We start from the raw sequence: 23,023 nt of genomic DNA on the forward strand, positions 1-23,023 counted from the left end.
CACCCCCAGCCAGAACCTGCACCCCTTCCCGCACCCCTGCCCCAGCCCTGATCCCCCTCCCGCCCTCCCAACCCCTCGGTCCCAGCCCAGAGCACCCTCCTACACCCCAAACTCCTCATCCCTGGCCCCACCCCAGAGCCCGCACCCCAACCCCAATTTTGTGAGCATTCATAGCCCACCATACAATTTCTATTCCCCGATGTTGCCCTTGCCCACCCCGATCTATCACGTAGTTTGGTGAAATTTTGCTATCACCCAGTGACTGCTGAGAATCCCACGCACACATCCTGCGATGTTTTACTGCAATCACAATATGGGCGAGTTCAACAGTTTTTTAAAATCAGTTCTGTGATATTAAAAAAAAAAAAAAAGACAAAATAAATACAAATCAAATAAAAATGTCATAAAATAGCTCTCTATTATCATCTAGAAGCATCTTTGTTTCCTTGCTCTTGTCACTCGCACTTCAGCTTTATTTTTTAAAACCTTCAGGACTTGTAACCTGGAATAGTATTTACATCAGGCCAGATTCTCTGCTGCATGTTGCAGAAGGCTTAGCACTGCCTGTGTAGCACAGGCAGGGAAAAGAAAGAGGTGGCTGACTCCCACCTTTTCCCTCTCCAAATTCTGACCTGGCTGGGGGCCTGCCTGGTCCCTAATGCAACTTATACCACCCCAGGTTACCCACTCAGAACTGAATAAGTACTATTCAGCCTGAGTAAGGAGTGCATTGAGTATAAACTCTTTTGAACAGACAAGCTCCACCAAAAATGGTGACTTTCCCTGCCTGCACTGAGGGTTTGCACTGATATGCTAGCTCAGTGGTTCTCAAACTATTGTACTGGTGACCCCTTTCACATAGCAAGCCTCTGAGTGCGACCCCCCCTTATAAATTAAAAACACTTGTTTATATATTTAACACCATTATAAATGCTGGAGGCAAAGCAGGGGGTTTGGGGTGGAGGCTGACAGCTTGCGACGCCCTATGTAATAACCTTGTGACCCCCTGAGGGGTCCCGCCCCCCCAGTTTGAGAACCCCTGTGCTGGCTGCTGAAATTAGAGATAGCCCTCAATATAGACAAGGTCTCTGTGTTTTGTACAGGATCAAGTACACTGACTGTGTGGCACAAATGATAGTAAATCTGTTGGATTTTTTTTTTTTTTTTGGTCACTTAATCCATGACATGAAAAACTAATTAAATGCTTTTAATATCAACTTTACCAGTGGGGAAAAAAGTGGCAGTTGATCTAATCTTAATCCATATTCTTGGTCTTGGACTATTTGTTTCTTTTCATCTTTTTATACTGAACAAGTTTTCTTTCTTTCTTTTTTAAAACCTAGTGTTATTTCCTGCTCTCTCTTTTTGGTAAAACTTCCGTTTTCCTGTTTGGTTATAAGGCTTTATGCGTACACTCTCAAACTACATTACTGCCGAGTTTTTGTTCCGCTCTATAAATTGGAGAAACAGAATACCTGATTTAGCACAAATTACATGTGACAGACTGATAATACGTTGTTTCTGAATCTTCTGCTAAATCCTTTCCTCAATGGCAAGCTGGTAAGTACCTGAGGACTCTACTGTGACTATATAATGACTTTGTTGAACAAAACTCATATGGTGTAATATAAAGAATAGCGTGTCCTATTTAAACTGTTACTTTCAGAAGGTTTGTGTTTCAGTTATGAAAAGATAATTAGATTTTTGTGGCAATAATAGATTGCTCTGATTCTCGCTTCCAATGCTGAACTTGATTTACTGGGCCAAATTCATCTGTGGTGCAAGTCAAATGATTTCAGTGGAGTTATCCCATTTGTCCCATTGAGAACTGAACGGGAATAAGAACTCACCTGTGTGGATCCCATTGAAGGATCGAGGCCTTATATGGTTTGTTGTATTGTGTACAGTTATACATGTGTCTATGTCCTGATTGATAGTGTTGTGTTTGTAATTTGCATATGTTTGAATTTTTGAAAACCTTTTGAAAATGTTGTTCTACTCAAACACACTCCAATGGCTTGAGAGTGTTTGAAAGCATTAAAATTTGCATTTTCCGTTCACAGTATAGTTTCTGATTGTGCATGTTATTTCAGTATTTTCCAAAATTAGTTACTTCTTGTTCTTATTTCTATAAAAAGGGAAGTAGTTTAGCAATGAGCCTGATCTTGTAAGGATACTTCATTACAATTTTATATCTCAGCATATGTAATAGACTAATCAAGTCTGTGTCATTTTTTCCCTACACTTACCATCCTGATATTTACTTCAAAGAACTTGGTGTGTGTAGTGGAGGTTGTTTGCAAGATGGCTTGTGGGATGCTATAAAGTACCATGCTTTTTTACAGGAAGAAACAGTGAGTGGGTTAAAGAGTTAATGGATCAGTGAAGTGCTAGAGAAGGTGGAAGTGTGCATACGTTGCTTAAATAGCTTGAAAGTTAAGGGAAAGCTTCCTCCCTTGGAGTATGGCATGTTCCTATGTATCTGACTATTCTGACAGGAATGATGGTTTTTAATGACTAAATTGCTGAGTATGAGATGCCTTTTGTTCAGCAGCTGTTTATATTTTTTTTAGAGGCTAAGTTGACGTGCTCCCAAGTGGAGTTTGCCTTGAAACCTTTTTTTCCTTAAGTTAATTGTTCTATTTTGCAAGAATGTATCAGAACAGGAAACAGAGGAGTTAAAATGAATCCACCAGCTACTACCCAAAATCTTAGCAGTATAAACTAAGTGCTGGGGCCAGATTCTGCTCCCAATTTCATTGGTGTAAATACAGAGCAACTCCATCAGCCCTGATCTGATTCGCTACTGACTCGCAGCTCATACGCCATTTATATGTGGGTACCAGACACTAACAAATCAGAATTCTCTATTCATTTGCATTAGTGGTACAGCAAGTTAGAATTGGTAGGAGATTACAATCAGACCTCTATGAATCATCTGTTACTCTGTGGTGTCTCTTCACATATGTTATACTTGCATCTCAGGTTACTTGTAACTTGCTGCATCAAAGCACTGAGACATGACAGTGAGGTAAATAACTGTGAGCCTTATTGAGCATGTCTGTACTACATGAATTTTCACACTGAAGTGACTAAGCCCTCAAAGTCCTGGCCTACTAGGACTGGAGACTCAGAGTAAAATCTGGATTCTCTATGACTTGTCTCTTTGGTTTCCAGCTCACAAGTCTGGGATGGATGTCTTCACACATTGCTCAATATAGTGTTTTAATAACCTCAAAAAGGAGAACTTGATTAAGGGGAACACCATCAGCATAAAGAGCAACTTCTAAACCTTGTTCTTTTATAACAAACACATAGTAGTTGGCCTTGTGCTTGTTATTCACACAAACTCTCTCTGTAAACTACTTCCTTATCTGACAGGCATGTTCTGAGGCTTAATTCATTAACAACATCAAGCCTTTTTGAGATGTATGGATGAAAGATGCTATATATATATATATATATATATATATATATATATATATATATATATAATACACACACACACACACACTCAGGGGTTCTCAAACTGGGTCTCGAGACCCCTCAGGGGTCGTGAGGTTATTACATGGGGGGTCACGAACTGTCAGCCCCTACCCCAAGCCCCACTTTCCCTCCAGCATTTATAATGGTGTTAAATATATTAAAAAGTGTTTTTCATTTATAAGGCGGGGGGGGTCGCACTCAGAGGCTTGCTATGTGAAAGTGGTCACCAGTACAAAAGTTTGAGAGCCACTGAGCAGGATTATTGTAATGTTTGTTATTGGTATCTTTGGATTTAAGATATTTTATAGCGACATGGGAGTTTTAACAAAAGCAATTTAAGGGCCAGGCTGTGAATGGCTATACGCAGGTGCACAGTGTGGATGGATCTTCCCCCTCTGACAGCTCATCCAAGGGCCAGCAACAATTACAGTCCCTCAGTGCACATCAAAGGAAGTGGAAAGGAGGCTGGTGCATAGCTTCCCCCTGTGCACCAGACTTCAGAGTGCATTCGAGAAGGGAGCGTAAAAGGTGGTGTGACCTGAGCAGATCCTTCTGTGCATTGGGTGATAGGGGGGAATGAGGGACCATGTCTCCCTCTTAGTTGGGCAAGTGGCTAAATGCCCTCAACCTTCACAACAGTTTTGATCAAGGGAGTTTTCCACTTGTTCCCACTGCTGCTCTAATGCAGGAGCAGAGTCCTGCCTCGCTTGGTATCTGGTAGAGCAGGGGTGGACAAACGTTTTGGCCCAAGAGCCACATCTGGGTGGGGAAATTGTATGCAGGGCCATGAATGTAGGGCACAGGGTTGGGGTGTGGGAGGGGGTGCAGTATGCAGGAAGGGGCTCAGGGCAAGGGGTTAGGGTGCAGGAGGGGGATCAGGGCAGGGGGTTGGGATGCCCTCTGCCCCTGCTCTGCCAGGGGCCACAGGAACTTGATGCTGGCCGTTTCTGGGAGCAGTGCGGGCCAGGGCAGGCAGGGAGCCTGCCTTAGCCCCACTGCGCCGTATCCTGCGGGCCGGATTGAAAGCCCTGATGGGCCGGATCTGGCCTGCGGGCTGTTGTTTGTCCTCCCTTGTGCTGGAGGATCCTCTACAAGTGATGCTGACTTCGGACGGGAAGTAGAGTGGTAGATTCTATGGCAGGACAAAATTAGCAACCTAGTCATATCTGCAACAAATGCTAAGATATGGGAAGTGTTTTACTTGTAGTAACTTGACTGAATGCTTTTTTGCCTTGAAGTTTGTAGAGCACCGATATTTTTAAGCTCCATTTGCAGAAGTTGGTTGCAGAAACTGCAAATATTGTGCCATTCCATAAATGGCCATTTCTTTAAATAATTACATCAAATTAAAAAAACATTTTTTACCCACCCTAATCATTACTTCATTTGGTGTGATGAAAATAATTGAAATAATTCTGTTTAGCAGAATAGTCCATTAGAGTTTGCAGCTGACCCCGGCTGCTGCAGGAATGTGGTCTGTAGCTTGTGTCTTGTTAACCTTTGAGGTTAATGGTCATATATCACACTAACCATACTTCTCGTTATATCCAATTTCTTATTTACATAGGTTTTTTAAAGGTAATGTTTGCTGGGTTCACATGCTGATATAATTCATCTGTTACTTGCACAGCAGGTTTAACCACACAAATGTGACTTCCTGTAAAAAGTGCAATATGTTAAAAACATATTGTAGGGTTTTTTTTGTAATTTTTCATTGTGAAGTGGATTTGTTGCAAGGTAGAACAACCAAATAACTTCTTACTTCTTTACTTGCATCTGAAGAAGTGAGGTTCTTACCCACGAAAGCTTATGCTCCCAATACTTCTGTTAGTCTTAAAGGTGCCACAGGACCCTCTGTTGCTTTTTACAAATAACTTCTGACATCAGTAATAACGATCAGGCTGGTGAGAAGAAAAATAGTACAAACCAAGTTTGGATAAACAAAATGAAAACAAAAGTTTAGGAAAATGTTCACTAACTAGCAGTTTGCAACTTCAAAGAACTTTACAAAAACACGGTTGTTAATGAAGATAACTAAGTGATTATTAGCATCCTCGTTTTAAAAAGTGAGGCATATTCTTAGCTTTTGTGAAATATCAAGTTAGTGGAGCTATGGCTGTTTACAACAGCTGAGGATCTGCTCCAGGGAAAGAGAGTTTTGTGTAAGTCTGAGAGCCAGTATGGGCTTCAGTGGTACTACTCACACATGCTCCAGTACTTTGCTGGATCGGGGTGAGAGCACTCAACTCTCTGCAGGATGCAGCCTTCAGTTTGAAATTGGCTACTTCCATGGTCACTGTAACGTTTTGTGGGAGTGAGTTCCATGGCCCAATAAAGGCTATGATAAGCTGTCATGGTTACAGGGCGAGCTGCACTTTAGCTCCTTTTAGTCCCTCTCAAGTGCACGCCTCCTGGGTGGAATTTCGTGGCCCCAGTGTTCTTAGACTGGCTCTCTGGGCTGGAGCTCCCCTGTGGAGCAGTTAGCATGATAGGCCCAACTGGCTTTGGTGCCTGAGAGCCTCTGAGCAGTTGCCGATTAAAGAGACTCAAAACAGCTTCTTCAAAACAAAGGATTATTTATTAACCCGAAGGTACACAGCAAGCAGAGACAGGGGCTAAAACAACAGAAGGCCTATGCACCTGGTCTTACCTAACTGTATTCTTTGCCTGCAAGCTCCGGGTGAGTTCCACACAGTCCTACTTCTGATCTTGGGGAGACAGCCAGCCCCTGCAGCATTCTCTCATTGTCTCTGAGAAAGATGCAGCTCCAGCATCTGCTGCCTACTCACCTCCCTTTCTCTCTATGCTGGTGTCTTTAATGGTTTAGTGTTCCTTTGATCGTAGGTTCCAGCCTGGGAAAGGTAAACCTGCTATCCTAGCTGGAGCCCAGCAGATGGGCATTTCCCATTTTGTAGCTCCCGTACAGTTCCCTTAAAATACCTTATCTCTCTCATCATTTCATTTCCTCTTTGTTTCCCTCTAATAGCCTCTTTTAATTCCATGCAGTCATGCAGGAAAATATCAAACAGGTAAATTGAAGTGCAACTGATATTCATAAAAAATAATACAGATATCTCCCTCGTTCTCCACATAAGCATTTTACATTCTCTTTCGTCACAGCTCTAGTATGGCTTACATGATCTTTGGTAACCTTTACAATGAACATCGTTCTAACTGCTACTATAGAGGATATGGTCCATTAGATAGGGCACTGAACTGGAAGTCAAGAGACATGGGTTGTGATTGTTATTAGTCATCTTTCTTATGGTAGTCTCTAGGCGCCAACCAAGAACAGGGCTCCATTGTGCTAGACACTGTACAAACAGAATAAGAGACAGTCTCTACACTGAAGCGCTTACAATCAAAGGGCTTGTCTTCACTGCAGTATTAACTCAAGGTAAATTAAGTATTGCCTCTAACTTGACTCTCGGGTGACCATTCATCCCTTATTTTAAGATTTATTGAAATGTATTAAAAGTGATAGTAAGTACCATTTTAAACATTAAATTGAAGCTTATAATAATTGCATTGTATATCTGAGGGCAGTAGAAATATACACTTAAGAGAAAAGTACATGATGTGCTAGGGGAAATGGTGTTTGCCTAAAATGTCCCTTACAATAAAGCATTGTCTCTAATTTTTCCTGTGGTTTTCCATTATTTCCATCCAACAAAGATGCTTACCCTACCCGACTTCCTTTCATGGTTCTCTACCTCAAGTTAGGTGGTGCTTTATTACTCGAGCTAGCTGGCCTCAGAGGAGGTTGGGGTTGCAGCTACCATGCTGCTGATAGTTGAGCTAGTAATCCAGTGGGAATTTAGCTTCTTTGTGCTGTTAATTCAATCACTCTGTGCAAACGTTCTCACTTAAGTGTCATTGACTGGAACATGGGGAGTTGGGCCTAGTGATTGGATCAAGAGTCGGGAGTCAGGAATAGGAGCCCAGGGTCAGAGTTGGAGTCAGAGGTCAGATGCCAGAGCCAAGGGTCAGGGCTGAAGTCAGAAGTCAGAGACAAGGTTTAAAGCCAGTGTCGGAGAATTGCTTCCACACCAGGTTATCTGGAGTGTGGCAAAGCAGGGGAAAGGCTGGGTCCAGGACAGGAGTGGGGCTGGAACAAGGCAGGAGCAGGGCTGGAGTGAGTCTGGGAACAAGCAGGCAGAGGAACTAGTGGAACCGGGGTGAACACTTTGAGCTGCCATTGGCCTAATACTGCTGCTGGGCTTAAGAGCATGCCTCTTGGTTCTTCCAGCCAGTTGGGTGGTCTGGCCAATCAGGTGATTCTGCTGCAAGCCAACTCTTATTCAGCTCTCAGTCCTCTGTTCCTCACTAGGTAGGTGGAGCTAGTTGGTTCCAGACTCAGCTGCAAGCCCTAATTCATGACATCGAACTAGGCTAACTCAAGTAGTTAACTTGAGTGTGGCTAATTCAAGTTAACTGCAATAAAGACAAGGCCTAAGTAGACAAGACAGACAAGTGAACAATGCACTGGCAGCAAATATCATATTCTGTTTTTTTTTTTTTTTTTGCGAGGTGGAGAGGTTGTTTTTTAAATTTAAATCCTTGGATGGGGTTATGTGAGGGGGGGATTCTGTCCCTGGCCTGGCACTGACCTTCACCTCCCTGTACCTCAGGTCCCCCAGTGTAAATGAGGATAATTATATTACTTTGAGATCTGTGGATGAAAAGTGCAGCTGATCTAGCTTAATTGGTGTCTGTAAGTGCTTCTGTTGAAATAATAATAATATTTTCATATTAAAATTAAATATTATTAAAATCAGTTCAGCATAGTACAGTAGTTGTTCAAATAACCTTATATTTGGAGATCAGTTTTTCCTTTTTACTGTTTTTTACATAGAAAAGGGTGATCTGGGCCTAAGTAATTCAGAGGTTAAATTATTTCATTTTTAAGATTGTCCCTTTAAAAAAAAAAAAACTACAGTATTGTACAGTAATGGCCCAATACACTGCAGTACCTCTACTGTAAACTGCAGTGTTTTAGACCATTACAGTAGAATACTTCAGTACTTTTCTCAGAAGGGAGTGTTTATATCCAGCCATGGGCCTTAAGAGAAATGCATTTGATTGTCTCAGCTCAGTTCATAGTAAATTATAGGTCTGCATTTAAAAAAAAAAAAACACCCCTACTACAACTGTAGGGCAGAGCTATACAAAACTTAGTGGGATGGCTTCTCCCTAAAGGATTGTGTACATTGCAGAAAAACTCATTTGCCTTCACAAATTCTTCCCTGTGAATCAATAGAACATTTTATTTTTCAGCTTGCATAAAAAAGAGCAACATATTTCACATGCATTCATGCTACCATAAATGTTTTCTGAATTATTGCATTTTTTTTATATTATGGAGGGTAATTCTACAATAGCCAGAATGCAAATTAACAATTAAAGCCATGACATCAATAAAATCTGTCCAGTGGGTTTCATTAATGTTACATCTCAATCAAACAATCATGCCACTTAAACAATTTTATTACTGCCCCAGCTACACGCCTTGAATGATCTAAAATTCTCTTGTTCTTTCCCATGGTACAATACTTTAAATACGTTGAAAATATAGATATGTCTCAGATACATTTTCTAAAGTAGCTTTGCAAATATATTCCATGGTTGCTTTACTTACACAAAAGTACTCAGATTTTAAATAAACTTAGGCCACATTCTGATACCCTTACTCATGTTGAATAGTGTGACAGATATGGCAATTTCCTGCAATATCCGTGGGAGACTTTATTGAATTAACTTTTGGTGCCCTTAACTGTGAACTATAGAACCTTAGTGAACAAATAACCCAATTGTAGTAAGAAGCTGCTATATGTGAGTAAAGATATCAAAATCTAGCCCCCTAATAATAAGTAAATTAATGAGATCCATGCATGGAGGGTCTCATCCATGTATGCATATCCCCACTCCTGTATGGAAGGTTAGCTCAGATCCATTCCAAAGGCTTGTCTGTGGACCAGCATCTCATCAAAGGGGCTCTGTATCCTTTGATATCACTGGTGGTGGAGGGCTGTTAGCACCTAACAGGATCAGGACCTTCAAGAACAACTCCTTTGTCTTCCACAGCAACCCTGGAAACATATCACATATCCTACAGTAGGTAAGATGCTAACAATGCTGGTAAATGAGCATTTATCTTGGAATGTTCCAGACTACATGTGTCAGTTTTCAGGGAAGCCAAACCATCCAGGAAGAAATTATATCTTAACTCATTGATTCATAGATTCCAAGGCCAGAAGAAACCATTGTGATCATCTAGTCTGACCTCCTCTATAACACAGGCCATAGAATTTCCCCAAAATTATTCCTAGAGCAGATCTTTTAGAAAAACATCCAAACTTGATATAAAAATTGTCAGTGATGGAGAATCCACCATGATCTTCGGTAAATTGTTCCAATGGTTAATTACCCTCACTGTCAAAAATGTACACCTTATTTGCAGTCTGAATTTCTCTAACTTCAGCTTCCAACCATTGTTTCACATTATATCTTTCTCTGCTAGATTGAAGAGCCCATTACTAAATATTTGTTCCCCATGTAGATACTTACAAACTGTAACAAAGTCACCCCATAACCTTCTCTTTGTTAAGCTAACCAGAGCAGTCAGCCACCAGACAGGAAAACCTGATAGCGCGTCACAAATGTGGTTCTAACATTACAACAAAAATGAAATTACTCACATGAAAAAACTTTTTTAACAAAAAGGAGGGTGTTTTTAGTGACAAACACTATAGGACATAGCCATAAATGTAGAGCAATTGACCAATTTTTTTTGTTGTAAATAAATGTGGAATTTACTGCTGTTCATCAGATTTATCATTTCACTTGCAAATAAATAAATAAATAAAGTGTTGACAGGTAGGCAGGTAAATTCCAGCGGAGGGAGAAAAGCTGCTGTGCAGTAGATCAAGAAGACTTTGAGACTCAGAGACCTCAATGGTGGACATCATTGAGGAATCTAAGTAGATAGATAAATGAATGGTCGAAAAGGGATCCTGGCCGCTCCGATCAGCACCACTGACCGGGCTGTTAAAAGTCTGGTCAGCAGCACAGCGGGGCTAAGGCAGGCTCCCTGCCTGCCCCGGCTCCACACAGGTCCTGGAAGCGGCTGGCATGTCCCTGCGGCCCCTAGGCACAGGGGTGATCAGGGAAGCACCACAAGTTGCCCCAGTGCCAGCTCCGCAGCTCCCGTTGACCAGAAACTGTGGCTAACGGGAACTGCGGGGGCGGTGCCTGCGGGCATGGGCAGCGTGCACAGTGCAGAGCCGCCTGGCCGTGCCTCTGCCTAGGGGCCGGACATGTTGGCCTCTTCCGGGAGCAGCGCAGAGCCAGGCCATGCAGGAAGCCTGCTTTAGCCCCACTGCACCACTGACGGGGAGCTGCGTGAGGTAACTGCTGCCTGGCCGGAGCCCACACCCTAAACCCCCTCCTGCACCTCAACCCCCCCTCCCACATCCAAACTCCTGGAGCCCACACCCCAAACCTCTTCCCGCACCCCAACCCTGAGCCTGCTCTCCAAACCCCTTGGCCCCAGCCCAGAGCCCCCTCCTGTACCCCAAACCCCGCACTCCCACCCAGTGAGGGTGGGAGAGAGCGAGTGAGGGAGGGGGGCTGGAGTGAGTGGGGGTGTGGCATCAGAGAAGGGGCGGGGCAGAGGTGGGGCCTCAGGGCAGGGTGGGACGGTGCAAGGGTGTTTGGTTTTGTGCAATTAGTTGGCAACCCTAACTTAGGCCCATGTTTTTAGCCTCCTCATGTTCACTCAACTATAATGGAAATCCAGGCTGGCAACAGATACCTTGCATGTTAATGCAATGTAATATAATTTAAAAAATCAATATAGAAATTACCGTCATTACATTTTGAGTGTTATGTGTAATGAAATAGTGTAATGGATCTGCTACAGAATATCTCTATTCTCAGTAATAATTTTTTTTTTTCAGATGCATCAGGAAATTTATGTATAAATTTCAAAGTTGTGGTTGTTAAACCATGACTAAATACAAATGCTGATATGATCCATACTGTTCTGAGAGAGAAAGAACATAAGCTATTCACAGTCATACGATATAAAATGTTACCGTATGCCTGCAATGCATTCCCCTGCCTCACAGCATTAACAATGATTTATGGCCCAGAAAAATAGCTGGGGAAACTTCCCTGGTAGCTCATATCATTATCTGGTTTAGATATAAAACAGTGTAATAACCCATTCCAGTTCCCATTGAGATCAGTAGAAAGACTCCAGTGGGCATTGGATCGGACACTTTATGACGTATTTGGTGGGAAGTTACTATAGCAGCTGCAGGGGTAAAGTGAGAAAATAGAATTTAGGCATATAGAGGTGTTCCTTAGTTCAAGGTGATAGGCTGTAGGCTAGAATCAGGTCCTCGGAGGGACTATAGGGTTTGCAAGATAATGAAGGACTTTGCAAAGAGTGATTTTCTGTTATTTCACTGGAGGCCAAGTAAGGGACCTGATCCTGTTCCTATTGAAGTTAATGGTTAAAAACTCCCATTGACTTCGGGGGAAGCAGGAATTGCGCCTGATATTTTGTGTTATAGGAGAGTAAATTAAAATGTCTCAGCTACTAAATCTGACTTGGGGAAATGCTGCTATAATGCACCTGCCCACCTTTAAAAAGAATAGTGCAACATTTTGGGGGTTTTCTTTAGTCACACAATGTCAATATTAGAGCTGGGGGGGGGCAGGAGTTCCATTTCATGAAGGATTTTGCAATTTTGAAATTTAGCTTCATTCCAAATCCAAATGAAAACCAAAAATTCATCAATTCTTTGTGAAGGAAAAAATTTTTAAAAATCATTTTTCGTCGAGCACGATGTTTTGTTTTGATTTTGACTTCTTAAAATGTTGCATTTATTATATGATAGTATATATTATAGTACAAAATTTCAAAATGAAAACTCATTCAAAAGAAATAAATCAAAACATTTCAATCTGAAAATATCAAAACTGGGCCTTTCAGTATTGTCCGAACTTTTTCCCCTGGTTTTCTTCCAAAAGGAAACTCCAGTAAAATAGACTTGATTTTTGCAAAGCATTTTAATTTGAATAAAATATAGTTTGGTCAACATTTCTCTGACCAGCTCTCATCAATATGAATAAGGGTGCAGATGTGCAGCAGACATCATGGAGGACACAGCATTTGGCTGCTGAAAGCAGATGTACTTCACTCTGCAGCCTGTTCTTGATGTCCTAAACTTCCACTGACTCTAGGGATAGTCGCTTATGATCAGCAGTACTCAGCCCTGCCTTAGTTTGGCCTGTAGTTAATCAAACAGCTGGGTTTTTTTTATAAGCAAACATATGCATTATAATGAGAAGGGGGGGGGGCAGGACCATGAGCTCCATTTTGTAGCATGAACTATCCTCCCCTATAAACATCAGAAGTTGAATTGGGCTTTTCAGAAAAACCTTTCAAACAACTGATGTTTTATGATTACTCTGCCAAGAGGTTTGACCAAGTTGTTGTTGTGCTTAAAGGCCCTAAAGGATTTCGGCCCCATTGTACTATAATGAAAAATAATAAGTCATTCCCTGTCCCATATGAAAAGACAACAACAGGTGGATGGACATGGGCATATCCTTTATAAGACCTAAAGTACATACATAAAGAATACTAGCGTTAATATTTCAGACTGTACAAGCTACTTCTCCTATATGCTCCAGTAGCGCAACCTACTGATTTTCATGCTCTGAAGTAATAATAGCCTATTCTGGATTTCTTAGCTTTAGGATAATTAATGGATTGTCTGCCAACATAGGGCGTGCTGTCTGACTGTCTCTGACTATCTATCATACTTATCAGCCGTACGTCTGAGTATCTCCCACAGGTAGAAATGACAATAATGAATCTCTCTCTTCTTACCTTAATGGCACAAGAGAGGATTGGAGTTTTTTCTGGTTATTGTTTGTTTCTTTGCTTGGTTTTTTAAAGATTAATGAGACAGCTCTTTAAGTGTTACCGCTTTTCATTGGATACTTGAAAACGCTTTACCATCCCCCCACCCTAAACTAAGAAAGAGAGCTAGGTATGAAGAGGTATGTAGGTATAAAATTATTAGGGTTGTCATGAGCTCAGGACTTATGCTGGACATAAACCATAACAATTTCATTTATATTTTTAAAAGACGATAGGCCTGATCCTGCACTGCTTACTCATGCAAGCCTACTGTTGTGTGCAGGATGAGGGTCCAGATCTTGGATCATAGAAATTTTGAGCATTTACCCATTTCTCGTGAGAGTAGTTCTAGTGTCTGCAACTGCTGGGTATTCAGGGTAGCAATAGTTGAAATACTGGTTGACAGTCCAAAAATGTCAGTGATGGATGTTGAGTATTATGTTCCGTGTTTGTGTGACCTCAGCTATATACCCAATGATATCTGTTTCATATGAAGGATGTATTTTTTACAGTAATCTGGAGGAGTGCACCGTTTGTCTTAGCTTCTATTCCAAGAATAAATTTCAGTGGGAGGGAAATAATAAATTCATGTGAAATTACAGAACAAAAATAAACATTTACAGTAACTACCATATAATGATTATGCACTTTAACAAGATACTTTTGTTGCTTGAAACTGCAAATGCACTAGTACTCATAGATGCTGGAACTAGGGGTACTGCCGCACTACTTGGCTTGAAGTGGTTTCCATCATATATGGGGTTTACAGTTTGGTTCAATGACTCTCAGCACCCCCACTACAAAAATTGTTTCAGCACCGCTGCTACTACTAAAAAATATTAAAAAACTTAAAGTTGAGGGAAAAAAGCAATCTCTGTTATATTTCTTTAGATGGGGAAATCTTCCAACCACAGTTCCCCCAGGATACTCCAGAATTCATGTTGTCATTATCTACATTTATTTAAAATTGTTCTTCACATCTTTAGTTCAGGTTGAAAATAACTGAAATATGTGAATCCAGATATTCTGATTTTTTTTTTAAATGTAATCTTGTATTTCTTAACATTTTGGGCTACTTCTGAAAGGTGATTATTTCGGTAAATAAACTGCATCTCCCCAGCCCCTTGATCTTTCCTTCTTTGCTAGTAAGCTGAAGTAAAACAGTTTTGTTTTTTTTTAAGAGCCTGTGCATCTTCTACAGTGTATTCTGGGACTTCTAAATGCGTCATCAAGTTCTGAGTATTACAGACATTAGCTGGATTAGTGTAATTGATTTCTTCAGTTTACCTAACAGAGCTTTGGTTTGAGGGTCCACTTGCTTCCAGTTTAAATTGTGTGTCTAAACTTTACTCCAATTAATTTGTCAATGAGCTACAACATATTAATAATGTCAAAGCAGATATGAAAGGCCTCACTTGTCAACAGGTGCAAATTAAATAGAGCATTAATGCTTTTGGTTCCCTTTCTTAAAGTATTCGTGAATTAAGTTTCCACTTAGGTCCTAGTATTGGTGTGCAAGATTTAAAAAAAAAAAAAAAAAAAAAAAAAAATTAAAGAAAAGTAACACGCTGAAGTGTGTGTGTGTGTGTGTGTGTGTTTACGCACACATTTAACTATTAAAACATTAATTTGGCAGGCAGAATGCAAAATGCCAGCCTTCTGAGGGTTAATAGACCAGACACGCAATATACGGTTTAAATGTATTTGATAATTGTGTTTTCCTCAGAATAGTTTGCAATAAACCACACATTTACTGTATTTTATGGTTGTGTTACTTTTGTTCTCCAGCGAACAGAGTATTTGCCAAGCCCGGGCTTCAGTTATGGTCTATGATGATACCAGTAAGAAATGGGTGCCAATAAAGCCTGGACAGCAAGGATTCAGCAGAATCAACATATACCACAACACTGCCAGTAACACCTTTAGAGTAGTTGGAGTTAAACTACAAGATCAACAAGTGAGTAACTATGTCTTTTGTGTCCTGTACATTATCCTTTGATCTCTAAAGATGCAATCGGTTATATAATTAATCCTACTCCTACTAAGTGTATATACATTTATGCTCTGCTCCATAAAGCCGTGTCCTGTGTGATTTCTTGATCCAGGACTGTACCTCTATTTATTATAGCTTGTTATTTGTCCTTTAGGTGAGAGAGAAATTTCATTGAACATTAGGCATGGAAGATTTTGTGTGTTTTCAGCTCCATTTTATTATCCCTATTTTCTACTGAAGGCTTTGCTCCTTGCTACTCCCCAATTGCTCTTTACTTCTCCATCCATGGTACAAACTTCTAGTGTTCCTGCCAAATAAGAGATCATTCACTCTCCCTGCGACTCCTGCCTTCTCATGATGAGTAACTAAGTTCTCATTTTGCATTTTAAAAACCTAAGCACATATTCTGATCTCATTTACAATGGCATAAATGGAGCTATGTGGGATTTACACATCAAAACTGAGTGCAGACTCTGCTCCCTAGTCAATGGCTGTCTGTATGATATGGGGGCACTGTCAGCAGCAGTATCAGGTGTGTCAGGTTGAAGTGTGAAAGCATTTGTTCCCAGGAGCTATAAATAGATGTCTCATTCTAAATGTAATATTCACATTCAAGTGAACAAATCACATGATTCTGTAAACTATTAAATCAATGAATTAGTCCCACTTTACATTTTAGAACAAGGGCCTGGGAGTCAGGAGTCCTAGCCCTGTCATTCACTCGTGTGATCTTCTAGGGCATGTCACTTAACTTCTCTGTCTCAGTTTCTGCCTTTTGTAAACTGTAATGATGTTACTACTCTGCTTTGAAAAGCGATCTGTGGATGGAAAGTGCTACATGTGTGCTAATTAGTATTTAAACTTAGACAATCTGATGCACCCACCATCTTCATGTTTTTCAAAGGGAAACCCAAATAATTTTTGGAAAATGTAGTATGTTGGTTTTCAACTATTTACAGTGTACTTTTGAAACTGTTTAAAATATTTGTTCATCTCTATTTGTATCCTTTTCTGGTCAGCAAAGATGTTATAAATATACATAAAACTTGAATCTTTTTCTTGTATTTTGAATAGAGCTGAAATATGTAAAGTTGCTGTGTTTAATTAGTACCAAGATCAGATATCTTTGTTTCTGCTTTGGTATCATTGACGGATGTCAGGATGGTTGTGAAATAGTGCACGTTAATGAACTTCTAGTACCTAGCCCAGTAAAGGAAGCACAAATCTTTGTTTCACATGGGCCCAACATAAATAACAGCTGTTGTTTTTGGTATACAAATTTTTCAGCAATTGGGTGATGGCTTTTTTTTTTTTTTTTTAACTACTTATTTGTAACCCAGAGGGCTTTCTTAATCAGATTATAACAATTTAAATGTAGGGACAAATTTGAGACTTAAATTGTAAGTCTTGGCAGTGGTGTTTTAAATGTGTCAGTTCATTAGCTTTAGCCACTGGATTGGATTGCAAATGTCATTGTTTGCATGAAGTAAATAAGTAGGCACAGGTCCTCACTGAAAACATCTGAATTCAGGAGGAAACATATGTAAGATAAAATCCATATGTCTCTACTGAGTGGAGGTGTTCAGGCATTTGATGATAAAAAATAATTGTGAAGCTACCTGAAACTAGGTTAAAATCTCTTCAGGAAAAAAAAGGTATTAGATAAAATACTAATTTAAAGATGATTACAAAAAATGTATTATAATCCCAAAATCCATTGGACATAGCATAAATGTATAGAGAAGACTGGTACTTAAAAGATCATTTCAAAGTTTTTCAGGTTCAGAATTTAAACTACTTCACTTCAGTCCCAGCTCTAACATCATATCTTCTGTAGTGGTTTATTACTACAACCAAGATTTGCTAAATAGTTGCATTTAACAACAACAACAACAAATGACATCCAGTGCAAATTGTTCTCTGTTCAAACCAATTCATGCACACTCATCCTGACTTCAGTAAAGTCCCATTGAAAAGTGGGGGTTTGTTAAAATTAACTATTTAGCTAGCAAAGCATGTTTTCTGAAAATGGCCAGATCCTCAGCTAGTATAAATTGGCATAAAATAAAATCACCGGAGCTATACCAATTTATACCAACTGAGGATCTGGCCCAAAATCCCTAGCACAGTATTGCCGCACAGGGTCAACTTAAACTTGTATTGCATACTGATTGGCAGGATGAGATAGAGAGAGATTAGTATAATCTACATGACATGACCTTTGTCTGCTTTTAATGTCTTCTGTTTAATTTTCTCCTTACTCTAGATCTCTCTGAATCTTTCGTTTTAATTTGCGTTCTCTGTCTCCTGCTGCGTCTCCTGCTGCATGTAGGTTTTCTCTTTCTTGTCTTTCTCTAGCTGCTTTTTCTTGTGGCCCTTTTCCTGGTTTTTGTTTAATGATATTTATAACTTAGTCCTTATTTTCCTTACCTTTCTATCTCTGTTTGTCCTTTTTTCTAATTAGTCACCACTGAAAAGCTCACCAAAAAGGTTCATTCCCACTAATGTGGTTTTTAAGATGATGTTGAGTGTGATCATATATAAATTTAACAACTGGAAGTGGTCATCAGACCATTTTATAGGTCTCATTCGCACGCTTCACTGTGTCTCTCTCTTCCTCGGCTGCAATGTTTAAGTACTTATTAACGACATAGTGCAAATGAAGTCATCTGTTTCCCCTGCACAGATGCACACATCCGTGTAGACTCATACCAACATGATCAGCAAGCCCAAAAAAGCAGCAGCAGTGCAGGCTGAGGCACTTTTCAAGCTGTGGTCACCAGCGCTTTAATCACTTCCATTTTGTTAGTCATTCGTCTTGAATATTTGTCTGCAGAAGTCAGCTGCTTTTAGTTTAATTCAGAGGTATGATTGAGTGATTTTTAAGTGAGGAATTTAATATCAAGTCATACGGCCTCAAGAGGATCTAGTTATTGGGATGCATGTGGCAGGGCTGTGCTGAAGAAATAGACAGGACAAGTCAAAAGTGAATCACGCTATTCTGGAGGATTTACATAATGTCCCGAGCTAGAAAATTAATATAAAAATGGGACCTTGGAGAAGGTGGTACTTTTCAGAATTGGCCACTGCAAGGTTAGGCCAGAATTGGAGCTTGTACCCTGACAGCATCCTTGTGGTATAAATTTGCCACATTTTTGAAAATGTTGGGTCAAATTCATCCCTGGTGTAGGCGGGGTACCTCTTTTATTGAAGTTTTGGGGGGCTGGGCCTGCTTGCAGCAGGACTAAATTTGGCATGCTCTGTGGAGGTATTGGCCATTCTGAGGTTATTAGGCTATAACCCTCTGAATTTTAGAGTATGTGCAGTTGGTGCTAATCTGGGGAAACGTTGCAAGAGCCACAAGCATCAAGCTGAAAGGAAATGTCCCTGAATTATTATTATGGTAGTGCCCAGATCCCAATCATAGACAGGGCCCCCTGTTCCAGGTATTGTACAGATCCATAACAAAAAGACAGGCCTGCCCCAAGGAGCTTACAATCTAAGCATAATACAAAAGACAACAGATGGATACAACAAACAAAGGGAGAACAAGGTAACAGTAAGACATTCCTGGCCATCATGAAAAGCAATGGTGGCATTTGAAAGATGGCAAATTATAATATGGATATAAAAATATTTTTTCACACAACTCAGAATTAAGCTGTGGAACTCATTGCCACAAGATGTCACTGAGGACAAGAGCTTAGCAGGATTCAAAACAGGATTGGACATTTATGTAGATGATATGATTACCTGGTGTTTCAACAGTAAATATTAAAAGGGATGTGTGATGGGGTGTACGCATCCTGTGCTGCAACAGCTACAATAGGGTTAATGGACAAAGCAGCTACTTCCTCACCTGCAGCTAATTATATAACCAGCAGCAGGTGGAATAAAAAGGCTGCAGCTCAGGCAGAGAGGGTCTGCTGTCAGGGTCTGTGGAGGACGCTGCACCAGCCACAGACTTGAAGACAGGAAGTGGCCCAGGGAATCAGCAGTGAGTCTGAGGAAGCAGAATGTATCAGCTTAGTAGTACAGGGTTCTGGGACTGGAACGCAGAGGAGAGGGAGTGTCTGGGTTCCCATAGAAGGGATATAAATCCCTCCTGGATTTGCCCCCTGTAAGGGGGCAAAGACTACTGAGCTCAGGTTGGGGCTGAAGATCTGACATAAGCTCCTAGGACTGTTTGTTGGACTCTTTATTATCCTGGAAAGGGTGGGGCCCTATAAGCAACTGGATGGGAGGGCAGAGTTGTGAGAAGGGGCAAACTACCTCAGGCCCAGAGTGGCCATTGATAGGGTGTGCCAGAGGCTTCTACACCATGCCTAGCCATGATGGGGGCACACTGGACAATGAGTGACCCTTCTACAGGGGAAAGGGGGTTTTCAGAGGGATCAAAACCATCATGCTTTAAGCCAGAAGTTAAACTCTAACTATTGGGAGTTAGAAAGAAGAACCCTTCCTGGTGGGCAGATTAATCCATCGCTGTTTTCTGCAAGGTTTCTTGCACTTTCCTGTTGCACAGCTGCTGCTGGCCACTGTTGGAGATAAATAGTACTCTAGGTGGTCCACTGGTCTCGTCCAGTGTGGCAAATCCTAGGTTCTGACATATGTAGCTCTAGAGGAAACTTCCCCAAGAAATTGTGTAAAAGCTATGTTCCGAACAGTGGAAAATTTTTATGTATTTATTTATTTTATTTGCTACTTTGAAGCATCCAACTTTCCATTTCACAATTCGCCTTGTGATCTAAGCACCATCTACAGCGGATGCTACTCTGCCTTCATTCTTTCATCAAGCGACAAAGCAGTCCCGTATTTGCTTTATTCTGAAACTACTGACTAAGGAGGCAAAATTAAACTCATGCCACTTCCTTTCCTTTTCCTTTTAAAGGAGGCCACCCTTTGGAGCATGAGGACAGGTTGTATACTTATTCTTCTACACCAGAGGTGGGCAAACTACAGCCTGCGGGCCACATCTGGCCCGTGGGACCGTCCTGCCTGGCTCCTGGCCAGGGAGGCTAGCCCCCGGCCCCTCCCCAGCAGCCTCAGCGCGCTGCGCCGCCAGTGCTTTGGCCCGCCGCTCCTGCCGGGCAGAGCGGGCGGTGTGGCTGGCTCCAGCCGGGCGGTGGGGCTGTGAGCTCCTGCTGCTCTGAACAGCATGGTAAGGGGGCGGGGCGGGAGGGGGTTGGATATGGGGCAGGAGGTCCCGGGAGGCAGTCAGGGGGTGGGGGTGTGGATAGGGGTCGGGGCAGTCAGGGGACAGGGAGCAGGGAGGGTTGGGTAGGATAGGGGGTGGGATCCTGGGGGGTGGTTAGGGGCGGGGGTCCCGGGAGAAGTCGGTCAGGGGACAAGGAGCAGTGGGGGTTGGATGGGGCGGGAGTTTTGAGGGGGGCAGTCAGGGGGCGGGAAGTGGGAGGGGGCCGATAGGGGGCAGGGGCCAGCCTGTTTGGGGAGGCACAGCTTTCCCTTCCTGGCCCTCCATACAGTTTCACAACATCGATGTGGCCCTTACGCCAAAAAGTTTGCCTATCCCTGTTCTACACATTGGTTTTGCTGGCAGCCTGAAAAGTGGCAGTATTCCAAGAGTTAATATGAGCGAGAGGGTCTGAATTCCATCTCTCCTCCACGTGAAGTGGTTAAACCCCCAAAGTGAAGACAGCATTCTGAATTCTTCGGCCCACATGGGATTAAATACACTGATGTGCAAACTGAAGAGTGTATCTGCATTGGTAAATCGTTTATTGGAGCGGCTTTTTGCAATTTTTATCTTTAATTATGTTAGTCACCAAATGCTCCACACCCTTTAGTGCTCTTCAGGTTTGTACAGTCCTGCCCCTGAAAACCAAAGACTCTCTCCAGATGAAGGGGACAGACTGTTCAGAGTAGAGAGAGCCACATGCCAGTCTTCCCAAACATTTCTTCAAAGGCCCTGACTCTGCCTCCTTGGCTTAAGTTAGTCAAAGATGGTTGAAAAGCTTAATTTTTTTTTAATTGGTAAATGTGAATATACTGGCTTGTTAGCCCAGACATAAGACCCCTTTCGCTCTCTGCAGACCCATTTCACCATGGGCATTAGCCATGCAAACTTCCCTATATTCCCTTGCCTAAACTCAGAGGGATCATCTGTAGGATGAGCAAGTAGTTCCATCTCTGTGTGATTCAGGCATTGCCCCCCCCCCCACCCCCCCCGTGCTGTGTCTGCCATCTAGTGGCAGTAATTGTGGTCTTGCAGAACTGGACTGATACTGCTAATTTATATCCCATAGTCAACTGAGCAGCTTTGTGACCGCAACAGACTTCATTCACTAGACACATGAGCTGGTTGTGAATGGGGAACAGAGGTGCAAGAGTCTGGATCCCAGATCCAATCCTTTGAGCAGTCTAAATGACCAGCAGGGGGATTTGGGTAGGGTGGGGGTTGTTTGTTTTAATTATTATTGGTTTTTTGTTTGTTTATTTTATTTGTATTACAATAGTGTTTAGCAAACCTAGTCATCGACCAGAACCCCATTGTGCTAGGCAGTACAAACACAGAACAAAAAGACAATCCCTGCTCCAGAGAGCTAATAATCTAGGTATGACATATATGTCTAAGGCATACATCACTTAAGTATTTGGGAAAAAAAGATTCTTCTTAAAAAGAAGAAGGCAAGGCATAATTGCCCATTTTGCTTCTATTCAGATAAGTTTTTCAAATAAAAATCCCTGTGATGAATCCTTTGTGCCAGTCTGAAAATGCTGCTGTGATAGGAATTATAGAATATCTACTATGAGAGCTCCAGATCCACCACATTGTAAAGGGACCGTGCTGATGTTAAATTAACTTGTACTCTTAATGTAACAGTGCTCATTCTGGTCTTTCTGTAGTTCTCTAGCTGGCCAAATCATTATCTGTAGTGAGAAATATGAAATCTTAAAAAACACAACAACAACCCATAGATATCTGTCTGAAACATCACCCAAAATGGCTATGCGTCCTGTTTCTGATCTCACACAACTGTGAATCAGGAGTTTCTCCAGTGAAGTCTGTGGTGACAAAGTAATGTGAGATCAGAATTGTACCCATGGCGATTAAAGTGTAAGTTTAATCATGATCTTCAGCTGATATTGGTTCTTGAACCATTCACTAAGCACCAAGTCCATAGAACACAAAGGATGTGGTCTAGAGCAGGGGTCTCAAACTCAAATGACCACGAGGGCCACATAAGGACTAGTACATTGGCCAAGGGCCGCATTACTGACACCTCCCCCTGCCACCCTTGGCCCCACCCCCACTCCACCCCTTCATGAGGCCCTGCCCCCATTCCAACCCCTTCCCTGAAATCCCCACCCCAACTCTGCCCCCTTCCTGCCCCCAGGGAGGGCAGGAAGGGTGTGGGGTGTGGTGGGGGCTCAGGGCAGGGAGTTGGGGTGTGGGGTGCAGGAGGGGTGCGGGGTGCAGCAGGGGGCTCAGGGCAGTGGGTTGGGGTGCAGGAGGGGTGTGGGGTACAGCAGGGGTGCGGGGTACAGCAGGGGGTTGGGCTGCAGGAGGGGTTCAGGGGGCAGGGCTCCCTGCCTGCCTGTCTGTCCCCACACCGCTCCGGGAAGTGGCTGGAACCTGGGGGAGG

General features: G+C 42.0%; 1 protein-coding gene across 5 annotated transcripts in view; it reads left to right on the forward strand.

Moving 5' to 3' along the window:
- Positions 1 to 23,023, forward strand: part of EVL (Enah/Vasp-like) — a 213,900-nt gene that overhangs the window by 98,593 nt on the left and 92,284 nt on the right. For all 5 annotated transcript variants that reach the window (XM_024196456.3, XM_026651185.2, XM_026651186.1 and 2 more), the window contains exon 2: positions 15,212 to 15,380. In XM_024196456.3, the coding sequence (XP_024052224.1) occupies positions 15,212 to 15,380 (169 nt within the window). The remainder of the gene's footprint in view (positions 1 to 15,211; positions 15,381 to 23,023) is intronic.

This window comes from Terrapene carolina, unplaced genomic scaffold, assembly GCF_002925995.2.
Source record: "Terrapene carolina triunguis isolate 2854851 unplaced genomic scaffold, T_m_triunguis-2.0 Scaffold96, whole genome shotgun sequence".
NCBI classification, from domain to species: Eukaryota; Metazoa; Chordata; order Testudines; family Emydidae; genus Terrapene; species Terrapene triunguis.